The sequence below is a fragment of the Gekko japonicus genome, unplaced genomic scaffold (assembly GCF_001447785.1).
Source record: "Gekko japonicus isolate JY-2015 unplaced genomic scaffold, Gekko_japonicus_V1.1 scaffold1144, whole genome shotgun sequence".
Taxonomy (NCBI): Eukaryota; Metazoa; Chordata; class Lepidosauria; order Squamata; family Gekkonidae; genus Gekko; species Gekko japonicus.
This window is the reverse complement of record NW_015163635.1, coordinates 308,448-328,059: the sequence shown is the minus strand read 5'-3', so window position 1 is coordinate 328,059 and position 19,612 is coordinate 308,448. Positions and strand designations below refer to the sequence as shown.

Below are 19,612 nucleotides of genomic sequence, written 5' to 3'. Positions count from 1 at the left end.
GTGTATTGTAGTTTTATTGGTTGTGTGTTCTTTAATAGTTTTTGCTAGTTGTTATCTTTTAAAACTCATTTTAAGAAATCAGTTTTCCAGAGTGGTTACACTCTCTGAAAGCACTGCAGGGAAATGCTTCACCATTAACTTCTGCAAAAAGTTGATTGGGTTATGGAAACATTTGTTTCAAAAATTATTTTCCATGCTCCGGTCCAACAGTCTGACCAACCTCCTGTATACAACCCAGTCCTATTGGCAGTTATGGAAGATCTGACAGAACAATCCATAGCATACTTGGCAACAGCAAACGCCCCAATTATGCTTACAGTCCTCAGCTGCTGGATGGTGGCCCCATTGTCCTAATTAGGAGCCTAGTTTATATTTGCACAAAATTCCATATTTGATTCAGCAGAAGAGGCATTTCTGTACTTTTCATCTCTTTGCACCCCATTGTAAACCAGATTAGCTCTATGTATGCAATAGAATTCCTGAGCCTACAAGAGATTTCTGCTTTCACACATACGTTCTCAGGAGGAGGAAGAGGAAGAAGAAAAGGAGACTGGATGTATACCCCATCCTTCACTCAGAGTGGCTTACAATCTCCTTCCCCTCCCCACAACAGACACCCTGTGAGATAAGTGGGGCTGAGAGAGCTCTGAGAGAACTGCTCTTGAAAGAACAGCTCTGAAAGAACTTGGACTGACCCTGGGGTTACGCCAGCAGCTGCATGTGGAATCAAACATGGGGAATCAAACCCAGTTGTCCCAGATTAGAGTCCGCACTTTTAACTACTACACCAAACTGCTCCTCATAAAATAGCACAACAAAAATGAAGATGATGCCAATTCTATTCTCAGCACATAATGATGTATTACATAATGCAAATCTCTTCCTACCTTTCCCTCAATTTTTTTGACTGTATTAGGAGGTGACTTTTTCCAATACTGTCAAGCAAGCATTCAGACACCTTTGCTCTTAGAAAAATTAAAAATTCTTAAAAACCTGTAGTACTCAGTTCATATGAATTTCAAATCTGTGCTGTTGTCACAAGACAGACCAAACATATTTGAACTCAAACACTTAAGAAGGTTGCAAGAGAAAGTCATATGTCAATGACCTAAATTAACATTCACAGTTTGGTCAACCCTTTGTGTTTCCAATTACTTCCAGAAAGTAGTAAGAATTATTCCTCTCCCCCGAAGATGTGGACATCTCTTGGTCTGCAAAGATTTGCCTTTTGCTTTTAAACTCATGCAGCCTCTTTGATCTGCTACTTTGCTAGCCTTACTTAAAATAAATAGTTTCTTTTATCTCTCATTTTTACTGGGTTTTGTCTTCACAAAGATGGTTTAAATCCAAATTATTTGGATTGGGTTCTATTAAAATGTTTATTATTAAAAGCATACAAGTCTGAATTTGGTCTCGGAATTTGAGAAAGTAAACAGTCATATAGCCCACAAGAAAAGACTGAATAATAAGAGTATGGTCCGGTATGTTGATATAGGCAACACAGGGAAGTTTTAAGAGGTGTATAGAATTGCTCGTGGACTGTTAAGGTGTGCCCATTCATATACAATGCAATGAGTAAGTAGTAGAGGATTTTTCAAAATACTTTTGATAAAACATTGATTGCAAAGGCAAACGAAATTTTATTTATGTCATATCATTTCCTTGAACAAATATGCTACAACAGGCTGATCCTTGAGCAGAAGGTCCATGTGTGTTTTAGAATGTGCACAATTTTTAGAAACTGACATGTTTACTATTTAGTTCTTCTTGCAGCAGTGTTTGCCGGCTATGTGACACCCAACAACAATGATAAAAACAAATATAAAATTTCAACCAGGATGTCTAAAGACCCTAACATTATTTAAAGTTGCAGGGATTCTTAAAACACAGCCCTGAAATAGATCCTGAAGCCATTCACTCAAAAATGAATTGAAACATGAAGGGCAATTACCTTCACTAAGCCTTCTTGAAAAGCCAAGCTCAACCAAACACCCATAGAAGTGACTAGATGAATTTGCAGTGGAAGCCATGCCCCAAAGTGACAGTGCCCTCACAGTCCAAAAGCAAGATTGCAGAGTAGCACCTCCACTGCACATGCAAGGGAGTAAGAAAGAATGTATGAAGGCACTTCTGAAGGTATGCATGAAGGACTTTAAAGTGGGTACCCAAGCATGTAGGTGGCCAATACAGTTAGACCACAACAGAAATTATGTGTTCCCTGTGGCTGGTCTGTAACAGGTCATGAACCGCAGGGTTTTTAATAAGCTGCAGTTTTGAAACCATCTTCATAGGCAGACACAAATGGAATGTGTATCTGTGATCAATATGGTATGTTACCAAAGTAAGAAATGGCTGAGATCAGGTCTTTGTGAAAGAAGCAAATGTCAAGGGTGCCTTACCCTAGTTTAGGCAAGTGAATCAGATAATCCCGCAACTAAGCAAAGTCCAGAGGAACCCTAATCACCTTATCCTTCAAGGGGGAGTACAACCCCATCCAAGGCAAGTAGAATCAGCAAGCTTCTCAACTAGTCCATCTTTGTCTGGATTAAGCTTCAATTTGTTAATCCTTGAATAATTCAGGTATTGATCAGGGACTGAGCCATTGATCCTGGTATGATAAAAATTATGGGGGGGATGGATATCATCAAGGCATTGATGGCATCATACTTTGAACTGATAGAGAATATCTCCCAATGTCTGCCTGTAGGTGTTAAAGAGCACCAAGGTCAAGATGGAGCGCAAAACCCAGGGAGTAAAGTAGCAATCCCCCATGGCTACATATCAGGACTAATCCATCAGAACCACTGCCAGACATCCCTCCCCACAACTCCAGGAAGGATCTGATCACATCAAATGCCACTGAGACGTCCAGGAGAATTAACAGAATTGCACTCCATTTGTCCATTTCTAAACACAGAATCAGCACAACCAGTGCAATCTCTGTTCTAATATCTGACTGTTCTGGGTCCAGAAAATTCCTCTTATGATTCTTGAAATTGGTCCAACATTGCCTCCTCAAACACCTCACCCCAATGAGGCAAACTTGAAGGCATACTCTAATCTTTCTAATCAGCTGACTTTGGGAGTAAGACAGCATCTTCAGGAGTGTATTAATCACTATCGCCTTAGGAAAAATCGGCCTCTCCTCAACAGGTCTACATCATGGCAGCCATAAAGTCTTGAGGTGCACCCACAACCCTGGATTTATGAGGAAACTCCTATATTTTTGGTGGTGGAAAGTAATCGGGTTATTTGAAACTGCTCTAAAAATATTATTTACATGAGAGTAGTCTGAAAAAGTTTGCTAGAAGAAAAAGTTTATCAAGAAGTTCTCTTATTTAAAGGGACTGCCAGTCATGTTAATGTTAAAATAACAGGAATTTTGTTGAAATAGATCACCAGCTGAGACAAACTCATTTTATAAGGAGGGGAAATTTATTTTTTTAAAAAAATCTGTTTAAAATCTTATTTGTTTTTCAGTACTGCTTGAGCAGGGCAGAGGCAAGACGAGATGCTGCAAAAGTAGCTCTGATCAATTCTCTCTTCAATGAACTGCCTTGTCGCAGGATCACAAAGGAGTTCATTATGGAAAGTGTTCAAGAAGCTGTTTCCTCGACCAGTGTAAGTACCACATATAGCCTCGTGTGTTGCCATCAGCTATGTTTACAGTAAACTACAGAACAGTGTAGAATGATGTAATGTTCTACAGAACAGTATTTCCATTGATGGATTCCAGCTATTATGACTCATGCATCTGTTCCCTATCCTTACCTCTTCACCTCTGAAGCACACTTTGCTAGCAGGGTCAGGAAAAAAGCTTTTAGAATAAAAGGGAAGTGGCAAATCTGGTGTTCATTCCCCTTCAAGGGCATCTATAAGTGATTCCCCCCGGAATCAAAGGGAGTCAGTCCTTCTTTTAGGGAGTCAGTCCTTCTTTTAAACTTCTATTAGTGTAAACAGTTGTTTATACCATAAAACAAGGGGGTGGATGACCCTCTGGAGCACTGATTATAACCTTCAGAAGTTCAAAGGTGTAGTTGAAACAGAGACATGGAATTTTTGCACAAATGTGCCATATTATGAAAATAAGACTATCCTATTTATTGCATTATTTTCAGCCGAGAAATTAACGTGGGATTAAAGGAACTGATTTTCACTCTGGCCCTGTCACCTCTGCCAATCTATCCATCCAAGGAGTAAGACAAGCCTTGTTCAATAGTTGGAATTTTAACCTCAAGTATTGGAAGGGCTCATTGTCTGCAATTTTCGTAATACATGTAGTTACTGTTTTATGTGAATACTGCAATGTTTGCATTTTCCCACTTCAATATGCCCCAGTGAGTACCCTCAAAAACCCTGAATTTCCAGCCATGCATACCTAGAAAATACATGTGTTGTCTTATTAAAACAAAATGGTGGTCACATTTATCAAGAGGCTAGCAAATCCTCCTTTATGCATGGTTGGATCACCAAAATAGTAGTGAATGAACAGGGCTACAGGAAACCCAAAATGAAAGATTAAGTGTAAATTAAAGTCTGAATAAAGGAACGTTGGTTCCTTTACTGGATATCCATAAAGACCTTCCTTGGATGGGCTCGGCCATTTTACTCAAGGGAATTGTGGAACCTGGCCATTGGAGCAGATTGCACTTCTTGCAGACACTACGGAAGCTTGATGTCTCCACCCCTTCCCGGCAGGCATCCTAGTCTCCCTATTACCAGATGGTAATATGTGAGGAGATTGCCACTGTATGAGTTGTTCACAGTATAAGAGCCACATATGATTCACAAGAATCTGTCTGGCCATGCCTGCTACAAACAACTATCACAATATATATACACTAGCAGTGAAGCTCGTTGTGAAAGCAGTACAACGAGCTCTAGAAAGATGTGGTGTGTAACAAATGCATAGGTTGGAAGCAGGTTAAGTATATATTAGGAGTATGTAATAGAAAGGCACAAATGTAGAAGGTCTCACATCTCCCTTATATATAAAAGCCGAATGGTGGTGACTCTGCTCTAGAACATTCCACATGATCCGCAATTGGTTGGTGCCCTGGTGTGTCACTCAGAGTCTGTCCCTATCCACTGGCTGCATTGCTTGAGTCTCACCTCCAACTTTCTAAACAGTTTGCTGTTCCTCTCCCCCCTCATAGCCAGTCAGAACACAGAGGTTATTTGCATATGCAGCTTCATTGGCCTTTGCCTCGGAACACAGAGGTCATTTGCATATACGACTTGATTGACTTTTGCCTCTAACATTCTAAACAGTTTGCTATTCTGAGGTAAAATGTGTCTAATCTCCAGATGAGGGCTGGAGATCACTCAGAATTACAACTGCTTTCCAGATGGCAGAGATCAGTTCCCCTGGAGAAAATGGTGGGCTCTGTATCCTTATATGCTGCTGAGGTGGCAGCAAATGTGACGTATGGCAGCAAATGTGACGTAGCAGTCAGGGCTTTTTCTGTTTTCCATCTCCTCCCCCCCTCCTGGAGATCAGTTGTAATTCTGAGTGATCTCCAGCCCTCACCTGGAGGTTGGCAACAGTGGTTCCCCAGAAGGGAATGGCTGGTTGACGGAGTGCTCCAGCGGGGGCCCCGGGAAGGTGGCAACAGGTCTCGACATGGAACCCTGGGGCCACAGCACTCCGGCACTGGCCCAGGGAGGTGGCAACGGGCCTCCTCCGGCCTCCCCAGGACGCAGCACTCTGACGCGGACCCCGTAAAGCAGCGACAGGTCTCCTCAGGACTCCCTGGGGCCGCAGCACTCCAGCGCGGGCCCCAGGAAGGCAGCGACAGGCCTCCTCCGGCCTCCCCGGGACCGCAGCGCTCTGGCACAGGCCCCAGAAAGGCAGCAATGAGCCTCCTCTGGCCTCCCCGGGGCCTCAGCACTCTGGCCCCAAAAGACCCGTCTACCACAAACTTATGACATGGCCTTAGGCAAACCATTATCTCACACACTCTTTAGAGGACTGTTGCATGGCTAGGACAATGTGCGTGGAATGTGCTGTATAAATGCTGAGTATTTATTCCACTCATGCTCTTTGATGGTGGAGGGGGTCACCACAAAAGGGAACCAAGCCAGAATACATCTGAGGCATTTCCTGAGCATTGTCCATAATTGCTTACAATGTATGAAAAAAACATATTGCATTTAGTTTGGATGTAGCTCTTCTTTTCCCACTTGATATCCGAAAAGTTGCCTTATCCACCAATAAAATATTGGTCCAATAAAAGGAAAATCAGTACATATACCTCCTCTTATTTCACCCATAATTTAAGTGTATCAATTAATAGTAATGTTATTAAGATAAATGATCAGGAAAAGCTAGTTACATCCTGCCATTTCCCCCAAGGAATACATACATTCTTGTTGTAAGTTATAAAACATAAAGGAAAGCTAGCAGTACCTCCAAGGCAAAATCAGCTCAGTAAAGTATCCTGGTCCCGCAATTTACTTCCCTGTATTCTCCATTTCAGTGCTTTATTCTTTACTACATTACTGCCTCTGGCAAGGAAGTGCATTGGCAAGGAGCTCTTGTCACTAAATATACCAAAACCATATCAGACTGCTAACATCTGCATTTGAGGTTAGCTGCAGTTGTGTGTGTCAGCTTAGTGTTCTTGTACACCATCATAAACTACTGTGTTTCATTGCAGAAGTGATTGCAGTGCTTAATGGAATAGATTCTTAAGTGCCCTACTCATAGCTCAAAGAAACCACGTATATGTAACGTTACTATTTAAGTCTTTACATATATAGGCACCATGTAAATGTAAACTATTGGATTAAAAAAATCTTCCTTTCCATAATCCACTTATATTATTGATTAATTAAAAGCAAGTGCACACACAGCCTTGAGATTGATCTGTAAAGAATCAGAAACACATTCAGGTAATTCAAAGTGCAGTTCAACGCAGTTACTCCAAATGAATCCCATTTATTTCAGTGGGCTTAGGTGGAATAACTTTGCATAGCGTTGCATTGTTAATGTATTGAGTTAAAAAGCAAATGAACTCCCACATTGTTTTGAAAATATCAGTTTAAGTATCCTATTTCTTACATTTGCATGCATGAAATAAATTTGGGGCAGAACCATTTTATCATAATTTTTTGCAGATATGTCCAAGGACAAACAAATCCCAGTATACAACTATCCCCCATACACAGAGCAGATGTGTATAATGACACACTACCTCTGCAAAAGGGTTACATGTCCCCCCTTGGCTCAAAGCAAGGATATTCCCACTGAATTACAAACAAGGTATCACCATTAATGAGTTGTTCAAGTGGTTTCCCTGCCATCACCAACATTACAGTAAAATGTGTCCAAATGGAGTAAAAAATAATCATACTGTAATTGTTGCTGCAAATGAGTTTATCAGATCCAGTCTTTTGCAATTATTAGTAGTAGGGAAAACACTAGCTCAGTAAATGCTAACAGAGTTGGAGACTCTAAAAGGCTGTGTGTCAGACTTTGGACAGCTTAATGAAATCCTCCCATTCCTACAAGAGGAGCTCCTGATAAGAAGGGGTAAGGGAGATTTGAAATGTTTTGGGAAGAGGGTTAAGAGCAGCAGCCCTCTGGTGAAACATGTAATTTGAAATTGTCCCTCTTCTTTTGAAAAGTCTCAGTTATGAGATGCTGGTGGGGGCATGTGGGAGAGCTTATAATTCAGATGTGTTTGCCCAGCTGTAGAGGAGGTCTGGTGTATGTCTTGGTCTGTGGATGAAAGGAGTCCTCTCTTTTCAAGGTTTATGAGTCTCATGCCCTTTTGAGGGACAATACTAATCGACATACGTTTTGGAAAATGGGCCATGATTTATGTAGAAGTGATTTGGAGAAGAAGGTTCATTTCATGCAATTCATCATTTTTTATGGAAAATTTGCAAGGTAAAAGCTTAGAATTGCAGAGTTCTGGGCAGATGTCCTCAGGGATATTTAAAAGCCAGCATAAATATTTCAACAGCAGTGTGTTAATGTTACTGCATTTCAAAAGCTATAAATTTGCTGACAGTTCTGCCCAAGAAACTATCTTGTGTACAGAGTTGTGTTCAGCTCTGTATAGTTTCCCTAGATCATCAAGGGTTATAAGGAGGAACTTTCTATTATTATTATTTTTAAAAAAGGTTTTGTGCATAGATTGTCTTCCAAATGAGAAAAACCCTGTATATAAAAGCTTGAAGGGGGAGGTATCAAGCAATAACAATAATAAATGTTTATTGCATGTGGCCAAAGACCATTACAAGTATCCAGTATTCCATGCTGTTTATTGATCCAGTAAGGATGATCAAGCTGCTATTGTGTGCAAGCTGAAGTCCCAAATCAGGACTAATTTATCATGTAAAAACCAAGTGTGAAAATCACTTTGTGGCCTTTCTACCAACAAAATAGCTGTGAGCACAAATGGCAACACCAAGCAGCATCTTTCGTTTGATTAAAAAAAAAAATTGTCTCAAACTTGGTATTCTCCAATATGGACTGAAGCCATATTATAACAGCCAGTTTGTAACAGCCAAAACCTCTCTCATGACTTATTCATAGCACAGTTATTGAAATCAGCATCCTTAAAGGAAGGTTTCCAAGGGTAAATGAAAATGGTGGATATCAAACAAATCAAGATTGTTACTGGCCCTGCAACATAAATGTGCAGTCTGAGGATGTGAAAAATTGTTTATATTTTCCACTTTAAAACATGGCCATGTCATTCAGAATTTTTTTTTTCTGTTGAAGGGTTCTTTACATGATGCAGATGACCCAAGCACAAGTATTGGAGCCTATCATTATATGCTGGAGTCCAACATGGGGAAAACAATGCTAGAATTTCAGGTACCAGCCTACAGTGGATTCATTTTACATCCTTTCCAAATGGCACATGTAGAATTTTTAAAACATGCACTGCAATCCTTATGTACATTGACTCTGACTTGCTCTGTCCAATGGGATTTGCTCCAGGGTTAATCTGCATAAGATTTTTGTGGGTTTAATATAAGATCATATCACTGATGCATCTCATCATTTCTTCCTTCATAAACATTTATGTTATATGGATGGGCTAAGACAGCATCTGTAATTATTTCATTCTTCTAGCACTAAAAAAGAAACTCTTGAGAGTAACTCAATAAGGGCTGTAGATGCTTTTTAAAATTCAAATAGTGTGGTTTTTATGTTTTCCTCTTGTACAGTATTTTCCAGGTTAGATTCCAGTTGGAAAGAAGCTGCTTGTTATTCATCCTTACATTTGTTTTAATGTGTACTGGAAAATCTAAGCAGTCCAAACTGATATTTCCTTACATTAAAAAAAGCTGTCCAAATCTTATTTTCAAATGTGTCCAACTAACAAATTTCCTTTACAAGTATAGCTATACCAGCTTTGCTTCTGATTAATTTTTTTCTTATGACTGATGAAAGGCAGACTTATTTTTTGTTATAAGACTAGAAAATCATTCAACTAACAGCTCAATTACACCTTTTTGGAACATGTGATAATATATGCAACGGTGGAACACTGGACCAATTCTGATTTATCTAAATCCATTGCAGACAAACTTAACAAGTGCCAAAGTAACCCAAATTCTATAAAAGCAATTGCTATCTCACATTTGAGGTCAATAAAATCTTCACTCTTCCAAACTGTGCCTTTTACTGTCTCTCTCTACCCCAAAGTACCAGTAAAAGCAGGCACATCATCTTTTGATGCAGTTTTTCCATAGTTATAAAACCAAGCTTTCATTTAAATCAGGTTCTTTATAAATTTTGAGATGGTCAATGACAATATAATAGTAATGGTCTATAAATTCAATATAACCCACATTTTAGAGTTCCAGAGCTCTTGCACAATCAAAATCACACACACACAAAATTGGTAGCCGCTTCTGTGAAATCAAAATTTACTTATTCTAAAATTTACTGTATCCCCACTTGCATTTCCACTTGTGCAAGATCTTGTGCAACCAGTTTCTGGACACTTTAGTATACAAGAAAGACAGATTTTGCAAGCAGAACTGCACTAAGTATGTTTATGTTTCCACTTGTGCATTGCTGGATTCAAGCCACTGAGTGTTTTATCTCTTTGCAGAATGGTTGGCTATCACATCCAGGAGCTTCTGCAAGACTTGATTTCAGTATTGAGAACTAATTGGATGGTTCACATAAAAATGGCCAACCACAGTTTGGTCATTGTATCTTGGACTTACACATCCCTTCCTCTTACTTTTCCTTCCTCCTCATGCTGCTTCGGGTCCCCATTGAGAGAGGTGGGGCATAAATGAAGTAAATACATGGATAAACAAACAAACATACATTATGGACCATTTCATGCCCACCCACTCTTCAATCACACTCTAGGTTGTTTCCAAAAAACAGAGTATAAGGAGGAAGAACTTGCTTGTGCCCTTTGAGACCCTCCTATTCAAGAATTCATTCAGAGCTATAAATATGTAGGCTCTGTTTCAGGTCCCTGCACTGATTCTCTGGTTCTAGCTTAACTTTTCTCTTGCAGTACTCCTATGAGGAGTGCAAAAAAACCAAGAAAAAAATAGCCTTTTGTTTAACAGAAGCAGCCTTCGGCATGCACAAGTACACTTCTGAATCCCACCCATTGCTTGCACACTAACTCTATTATTTTTCTTATCATGAAAACTTTTGGTTTTAAGCAGCTTAGCCTATAACCAGTTACTTTTATTCTACAGGAACTGATGATTGTCTTTCAATTACTGCATTGGAATGGAAGCCTCAAAGCCCTGCGTGAAACAAAGTGCTCTCGGCAAGTAAGTAGTCTTGTAAAACATAAAAGTATGTCAGTTATCCCCAATGTTCTCTTAATACCTACAAATGTTTCAACCCTGCTCAATAGGCTCCTTCTATAAGCACAATTCAACCGACTCCCATGGATTTCAGGAGAAAACACTCAAGCATGAGCTCAGCTGTCTGCCACTAATATTGGTGGGATTTTAAAAATCCCGCTGTTAGTAATGATGAATGAGCAAAGACCTAGGTTCAGATCCAAAGACTATGAGTAGAGCAGAATTCACTGAATGGCTGTTTGCCAATTACCCTTTCACACAGCCCCTGCACCTGCATCCAAAGAGCTGCTCCTTGAGTTTGGGGAGCCTCAGGAATAATGAGGGGAATTGGTAGAAATTATTGCTCACTCTTCCGCAAATTGAGCAAGAGCTTGTGCAAAAGTAGGGAACCTTTTCTGCTGTTCTCCCTTCTCACTGTAGCCCCCAACCCTCGAGAGCAGCTTTTCATGGGGCACAGAGGGCTGCAGGAAGGAGTTAAGCAGCAAAGATCCATTCTGAAAACTCAGCTCCATTTGTGGTTCCTTGAATCCAGAGTCTGTAATTTTAGGTAGCAAAGAAGTTACAATAAAGTTATGACATCCCTACATCTAAGCATATGCATGCTTTAACAATGATGTTCAAGATTGAACACCATGAAAGCTGGCTCTTTTCACAAAGTTTCAAGCCGAAGGTGTAAACTTGGCCATTTTTTTAACATACAAAGATCTAAATTTTTCCCCTCGCCTTATTTGTCCATTAGGACTCAAGCCAGCTAACAATGAAATACTTTAACATTTTAAACACATACAAATTACATAATTTCAGAAAAATGGAACCAGAAATTAAATGACAGAAACTACAGTATCCAAAATGTTGTAACACCCATCAGTACTTTGCAGTGTCTCTGGGTCACTGTTCAATTTCCAAATCTTGAAATCAATCCATAACAGCAATCACAAAAAAATGGAGCTAAGCAGGCCTTCTTAGGGAGGGTATTTGAAAGCCTAGAACCATTATTATATCATTAGTGTTTTATGTTAGATGCTAAGGTCTGCATATTCAGTGTTGTAGCTATTTTTTTCCTTTTACTTCTATTTGATATATTAGTTTCTAAAACACTGATTAGCATGATGCAGCTCCCTGGTCATCTCTAGCACACTTCACAAAATTCCAGCTTACTTTTTAAAAAAGAAAGAATCCTAATCCTATTGATATAAGAGAGGAGCATCAAAATGAGATAGCAGTAGGAGGACCTGCATGATAAAGAAGCTAATCATGTTAGTATCTGTAGTGCCCTCTGCAGGCAGGGGAACATCATACCTGGCATCCATGGGGTCCTCAGATCACAAGCCCAGTCACTGTTTCCTTATGCAAGTTCCTTTATTTATCAAACCAGACCCCTGAAAGTGTGGTTCACTTCAGCAACCTCAGGGTTACACTGCATCACACAGGAGAAGAGCCACAACGCTACAACCTGCCTCCTATTTCTGCCTTCTTCTCCTGCCAGCTTCCTCCCATTCCCCCTTCCTCCATTTTTATTGCCTCAGCTTCATACCTGGCCCTTGAGTTAAGCTCCACCCTCTTCTCCTCTGTTCCCTGTTTTGCCTCAAAACACCTGGGCCCAGAGCTTGCTCACTGCCAGTGCCTGCACACCCTTTGAGCCAGCTTGCAAAGGCTGCCCTGTTGCCGGGGGGTTACTGCACTTTGCTGCCCTTGGTCCCACCCTGCTCCACCCAGGTGAGTCTTGCTGCTGGGCCTTGCCAGACAGTTTGTTCCTGGGTAGCCTGCCACAGTATCAGTTCACAAAAATCCCAGAACAAAAGATATAACATGTTGTTTTGAAATTTTTGAACAAAACAGTGATATATCTTTCACTAACCTTTTTTCTTTCTTTTGTGATGACAGGAAGTGATTTCCTACTATTCCCAGTACAGTTTAGATGAAAGAATGAGAAGCCACATGGCCCTGGACTGGCTGATGAAGGAGCAAGAAACTCCAGGAGTTATTTCCCAAGAGCTACAAGTGGCACTCAGAGAGCTGGAAGAAGCAAGGAAAGCCGGACAGGAGCTGCGGTTTTACAAAGAGAAAAAAGAAATACTGGGCTTAGCACTGAGTCAGCTCTACAGCGATCATGCCGTCACATCTTCAAATGATGATCATATGAGTCTAGCCCTAAGTGGCTTTCGCTAGGGCAGCCTGTAGCTGCCAAATAGGTGTGTAACCCTGAGCAGTAATGTGGGAATTCAGATCAACTCAACGTAACCATTCACCTTCACCATATGAGGGCTGGATCCTGCCGACCCACTCTGCTGAAGGCAGCACTTTCCTCCATCCCAAGGAGCCTTCTGCTGACACAGGGCTGCCTGCCACGCGCGAAAGAGCCTCCTCTTGCACTCAGCAGAAGACTCCTTGTGCTGGAGGAAGCTTGATTTGTACGTTTTGTTGACATTTACAGGTTAGGAACTCTCAAATTCCACCTTAGTGAGCTGCATGAGTTCCAGATGCACATGAATTCTTTGCATCTCATGCACAAGTTCAGAGAAGTGCATTATTCATGCATCCTGTTACTCTGGATAGGAAATGCCTGAAGCTGCTGCCATTATACAACATGAAATTCTGTGTGAATAACAGAGATTTCAGGCTATTTTTAAGCAGCTATAGCTTAGGGTTTACAATTTCTTTAAGAACACCAACAGTTATATACTAGCTAAGGCATCATTTTTATATAATCAAAGCAAGGCTGACCATTTACGCTGATCTCTATGCAAGTCATTCTCTGAATAAGGAATGAGGTACCTTTGCAGTAAGTATAGCACACCACTTTAAAGTTTTCTTCATTATTCAAATTAGAGATTAAAGAGGCAGCAATTTTCTCTCAGATTGTCGGGTAAAATCAATGAAAGATTGAAAGCAGAAAGCCAGTAATTGTTCTTGAAAAACAACCAAGAAGGCACTCTTCTTGTCACCAGAACAATAAACCTGGGGATTTTTTAAAAAATCAGTAGACAAACATCGGTCCTGAATGCTCTGAATTTCATACATACTAGATGAGTAAACTCTGATCTTCTAACAAGCACCCATCTGTATAGCATTTGAACAGCACAATGTGATCAAAGAGCAACTGGTTACACCAATGGAAATTGCTTTGAATGCTGAGATCAAGTGCCATGCTGGATATAATAGGCTGCTTTCTTTCCAAGGCATCATTGTTCAGAATGGAGTGTCATTGCAAGACGCAGTTCTGCTGCTGAAGTGGCGCAAGTACAGTCCCAGACTGCTGGGGAACCATATGTAGGCTGCTTTGAGTTCTTTTGAGGAAGAATAGGATGTAAACGTAATAAAATAAATTTTCCTAGCAAGTTGTTCTCCCATTAATAAATGCCCGGGCCACCTGCAGTTCTCTCTCTTTAGATATCCGGCACAAACCAAAGAGAGAAGTGTCCTCTCTGGTCAGCCCTCCTGGCCCCACCTCCTAGCCCATCCCAGTGCCAGAGGGCTGCCCAAAGGGCGTATAGGCCATAGGCAGCAGCATGGGATTCTGCAGGCAAGTTCCGCCACAGGTAACAACCACCCTTGACCATCCTGCTCTCTCCCGCCTGTGGTGGCACAACATGCTGGAAGAGAAATTTCCTAGCAACTTGCTTACTTTTTAATAAAAGGGATAATTATCAACCAACTGCCCATATCCAAATAAAGTCAAATCCTCTACAGTCACGTTGGGGTTCTTGGTAAATTCTGAACTCATCCAAAGTACCTGGACATTAGAAAGATCTCTATCCAAACATCCTAGAATAGAGGTTTTCAGATCTTCTAACTTAGCAGAACTTTTTTGGCTTTGAGCTGTCCGACAGGGAACCCTGACATGGGTGCCACAGCTATTACTTTATTACCAAGCATTCTCAGGAAGGCGCAGTCTGCAGGCCAGGCCTGTATGGCCTCACTGTTGCCCGGCTTGCAGAGATAGACAACACTAGTAACAGGGTTTTCATTTGTGTCTACATAAGATGAAGAAGTTTTAAAATCTGGACATTCAGAAGCCACTTACAAAACTTGTGTGAATAATTTCCTGAGTTTTAACCTTTAACCAAATTAGCTGATGCTGTTAAAGTTTCTTTCTGGGTTAGAATCTAATGGCTTTGTCCTTACCACTGTCCTTTTCCAGTGACATGACTCTCCCAGATGTGAACTCAGCACAAGCCAGCTAGTCAGTGTCTAGTGGTATAGGTCGTTACATTCACTGGAATTACCATTGCAGCAAAATAGGCAGGACATTATACACCAAGGTCAAGGTGTAAAAAGCCTTACAAATTACTGTACGGTATTCATCGCCATGTAAATTGATCCAAGCACAAGACCTTTAATTCAATGTTTATCTACAGATGTGATTTGTTTGCTACAGTCAATGGCTTCTCTTCCTTCCCATAAAAACACAATCTGGTCTATAGTTAAATGCACACTTTGTTACTGAATAAGGTACAAAACACATTAAAGGGAAGCAGCACTCAACATTTAGATAATGATTTTCTAAAATAAATTCAAAGACCTCAGAAAAAATGTGTGTATTGTGAAGATTCAATATACTGTATGTGAACATAAAATCCTGTTTTAGAAGTTCAGTTCTGTCTATGGTCCATTCTTTTTTTAAAAAATATGCTTACATCACTGTAAGCTTAAACATTTTGCAGCATATAAATAGAGAAGCAAAGAAACAGAAGTATGTAGTATGATGCCTGAAAATTTGAAATGTTGTAACTGTTGATCCAGTTCTTAAAATCTTTATTCGACATAATACAGCTGCAAGTATTCTGTTGGTTTCTTCCTTCAAATAATAAAAAACCCCAACACTCATTGATTAACACAGCTATTTGATGAACTTACTGAAAAGTGATATCAATTATTTGTTGACTATGTCAGAGAGCTCTGCTGTTAGAGGCAATTTATACATTAGACTGCAGCTGCAATCCCCAGTAGCTCCTTATCCTTTGCAATGCACAGACAGAAGGAAGAAAAGAGGATAGGAATACCTTTTTGTTTGCTAATTGCTTTCTTCTGTTTCCCCGCCCAATATTCCAGCTCCATGTTTACCTTGCAAACCTGGGTCTGGAACACCAGGAAGTAAAAGCTACTCTATTGGAAGGAGTTTGAAGGAAAAAAACAGATTGGCAAAGGAAAAGTTAAACAAACCATTTCCCCCTGCTCCTTCTCTCACAGGTGATTTGCAGTGGATAAGGAACCATCACAGCTGCATAGCATTACATCTGGTTGGAGTGTAACACATATTGTGCATCTCATTCACTTTAACATGATGGTTTTTCCGCTGCAGTGCTCCAAATGTTAGAAGACAGCCTCTTACAGGAAGTGTGCAGGTTCACCAATTATTTGTAAAAAGCCAAGGCTCCTTTGCTCGGACACCACTGAAGAGTGGCTTAAGGAGACTCTGCCTTGCCACATGAGCGACTTCATCCCAGGCATTGCTATTTGCACACACGTTAAATGTTGGGTTAACAGGGTCCAGAACAATTGGCCTGAGAAAGGAAAGAAAAGATAAAGGTTATTCCTACAAACATCAACAACACATATTGAGATGCACAGCATGGACTTACCCAGTGCTGCCATTTGCAGATCGGGGGAGGGTGAAGCAGGGCAGGTACGAGGCTCGGAGGGCCAGCCTTGGGGGGCAGAGTGGAGCAGCCCCTCAGCTGTTTAATCCCATGCTGTGGCCAGATCACCCCAGTTCATCCACTTCAGCTTTGCTCACCTCTTCATCATCGCCTCCAAGGTAAAGCCACATGCCCGCAGATTGGCTCCAGCCTGCACAGCTGCGCCAGGAAGCTAGTTTAAAGGGCTGCCCCTGCTGAGCTGTGACCATAGGCAGCCGGCTCAGCTGACTGGCTGCTAGCCAGCTTGTGCCCCTGAATTGGGAAGGCTCATGGCTAGCAAAAGGGCTGCCCCAGCTGAGCTGCAGCCACGTGCGGCCGGCTCAGCTGACTGGCAGTTCACCAGCTTGCATCCTTGAATTGGGAAGCCTCACAGCAGCAGCTGTGTCCCATCAGTGGCTTTCATTCCCTTGCTTCAACTTTCCTATCTTGATGGGGGCCTAGGCTGCAGCAGGTCCTCAGCTACGCAGCAGCAGGTCCTCTTCGGTGGACAGGAATTATACAGCAGGTGCATCCACAGCAGCGGGACCTGATGGTGTTCAAGGGCGGTGGGGGGGGCACTAGGCACTGCAGGCTGATGCTACAGGGGCATTTGTGGGTTTCTGTTGGCAGAAGACCCATACCATATCCTGCTTATCCTGAAGGGTGGGCCCGACTCAAGGCTTGGGTTTAACTCATTAGAATATATATAGTATTCATAATAGGTGGTTGTGGGTTTTAGGTGTAATTAAATAGAGAATTATAACGTATTGATAAGTAAAAATAGTAATAACAATAAAATAAATAGTAGTTCATTTTAATTTCACATATATGCATTAAGCAGCTGTGACTCAGTTAATACTTAATTCAACGGTTTTCCTGATCTATTTACACCTGATAGTAATTTAATCGCTATGGGCTAAGGCGTAAGTGTGCTTATACAATTAGGTTACAGTTGCATGGTGCACTCACAGTTTTTTCCGACATTTTAATTTCACATATATGCATTAAGCAGGTGTGATCTGATTTGTGCATGGTGCTGCATATTTTATTGGCCATGCATGGCTGGTTCCCGCACAAGAAAGCCAGGTGCAGTACAGCCACCACAGGGAGGGCACGGGCTGCAATGGGAAGGGCCCCTCTCTCAAAGTTGCTCCTTATGGCACTAGAGGCACATCCCCCCAAGCTCAAGGCTTGCATGCCACACAACAGGATAATGTAAGAGCCCCTGCTGGAATGCCTTCTAGGCAACCAGCGGCCCTAGTTCCAGTGGGTAATATCGGTATTTTGCAGGGCACTTGGCAGACTTTAGTACAATTGTCTGAGTAGATGGACTGGCTGGGGTCATGCCACATGTCCCCTGAACCTCCTGTCGACCCAGCTCCCAGGGGAAAGGAGGAGGCCACGGTCACCCATAAAATCCAGGTCACCCAGTGGGTCCAGGGAGGCCACTCTGGATCCCCCCCCCATGCAAGCAGGAGTCAGGCCAAGTGTCATAAGTCCGGGAGATTGGTGCAGTCTCATGACATGTTCAGCAGCAGTGGCTCTGGGGAGTCATACTCGAATGAGATTCTGCACACGCTGATGGGAATTCTAGGAGGGTGGGGGCACACATTCCAGGGCTTCCTCCTTGTGTTAGGAGGCACAGGTCTGGGGGACAGCACAATGCCATCAGTGCTTGGGGAACCGGGCACCCCCCCAGGGGCACCTTGCCATTCCCCCTTACGTCACTCAACATGTAGTTCCCTCCCTGCTCTCAATTCATTTGTAGTGTAATTCTTCTTCTTCATGTGCCACTTCTGAGCTCTACCTGCATACAGTGGCTGGCTTCTTCACTGTTATTCTAGCCTTCCTGGTGTTTCCAAGCAGATGAAATGACAAAGCCAGTACTTGCAAAATGGTTGGTCCAGGAGTGAAGAAAGCAGCTACACACATCAAGGAAAGGCAGAAGCAATGATGGGGCCAACCCAAAACCTAGAGCCAACGTCCCAAAATAAAGCAGTCTCACTCTTGTTCTGGTATGACATCACTGGAGAAGGGAAGCAGCAGGACACACAGCATGTTTTCTGAGTGAAAAGTTCAATGTTTTTTTTTTAATTTAACTTTCGACTTATATACCGCTCAAACCCCGAAGGGTCTCTGAGCGGTTTACATATGATTTTTTTATAGTACCTATTTAGGGCCACATTAACAGGAGAAGTGACTACCTACCAGCACCCAGGCAGAAGAGCGGGCTCTTGTTGTTGTTGTTTCGGCTCTTATTCCGGCAGGCTTTGGGTGTTGATGTTTTTTTCCCGCATTCTCCCTCCTGGCGCCTTGGAGCTGGTCTTAGTTCAGCGGCCTCCTCCGGCGGCCTCCTCCTAGTGCACAGCCATGCGCTGGCCACAGCCTCGGCTTCGTCCTGCCGGCTCTGCCGCACCGCGCCACCACGTCACCATGCCCCGTAACTCCACCTCCGTCCAGGCTCCATTGCTTACATGCTCACCGTCCCGCCGTCACTGTTTCGCCGTCGCCGCCACCGCCTGCTGCATGCCCCAAGGAGGAGGGTGCCCCCTGCCCCTAGGGCAGGTACCCAATTTGTCTACTCACAATTATGCTTATGCTTACGCTTTCGAGCCGCTGGGTGGGCGGGAGCTGGGACTAAGGCCGGGAGCTCACCCCAGCCGCGGTGGGTCTCGAACAGCCTTAATGGCTGTTCACTGATATTACAGCAGGCATTTTACTGCCTGTGCCACTGCAGTATGACAAAAGTTATTTAAAAACAAGGAGTCGCAACTGGACCAAGCAGCATCACAGTGGATATACACAGCCCACAGAAGTGACAATGTGGCAGTGACCAGAAAGGGTGAATGGATTCACACTCCTACTGCTTGAGCCAATGGTGGTGGCAGTGGAAAGTGCAATCCAGTCACAGCCGACTTATGGCAGTCCTGTAGGGTTTTCAAGGCAAGAGACATTCACGGGTGGTTTGCCGTAACAACCTTTGACTTCCTCAGTGGTCTTCCATCCAAATACTAACCAGTGCTGATCCTGCTTAGCTTCCAAGACTGGAGGAGATTGGGCTAGCCTTGGCCATCCAGATCAACGTAGAGAGCCAGTGTGGTGTAGTGGTTAAGCGCAGCAGGCTCTAATCTGAAAACCAGGTTTGATTCCCCACTCTTTCACATGCAGCCAGCTGGGTGACCTTGGGT

General features: G+C 42.4%; 1 protein-coding gene across 1 annotated transcript in view; it reads left to right on the top strand.

Moving 5' to 3' along the window:
• Positions 1–13,115, top strand: part of LIX1 (limb and CNS expressed 1) — a 52,392-nt gene extending 39,277 nt beyond the window's left edge. The window contains exons 3-6 of the mRNA XM_015407564.1: positions 3,481–3,621; positions 8,735–8,830; positions 10,693–10,770; positions 12,691–13,115. Of these exons, the coding sequence (XP_015263050.1) occupies positions 3,481–3,621; positions 8,735–8,830; positions 10,693–10,770; positions 12,691–12,975 (600 nt within the window). The 3' untranslated portion in view covers positions 12,976–13,115. The remainder of the gene's footprint in view (positions 1–3,480; positions 3,622–8,734; positions 8,831–10,692; positions 10,771–12,690) is intronic.
• The last annotated feature ends 6,497 nt before the right edge of the window (positions 13,116–19,612 follow it).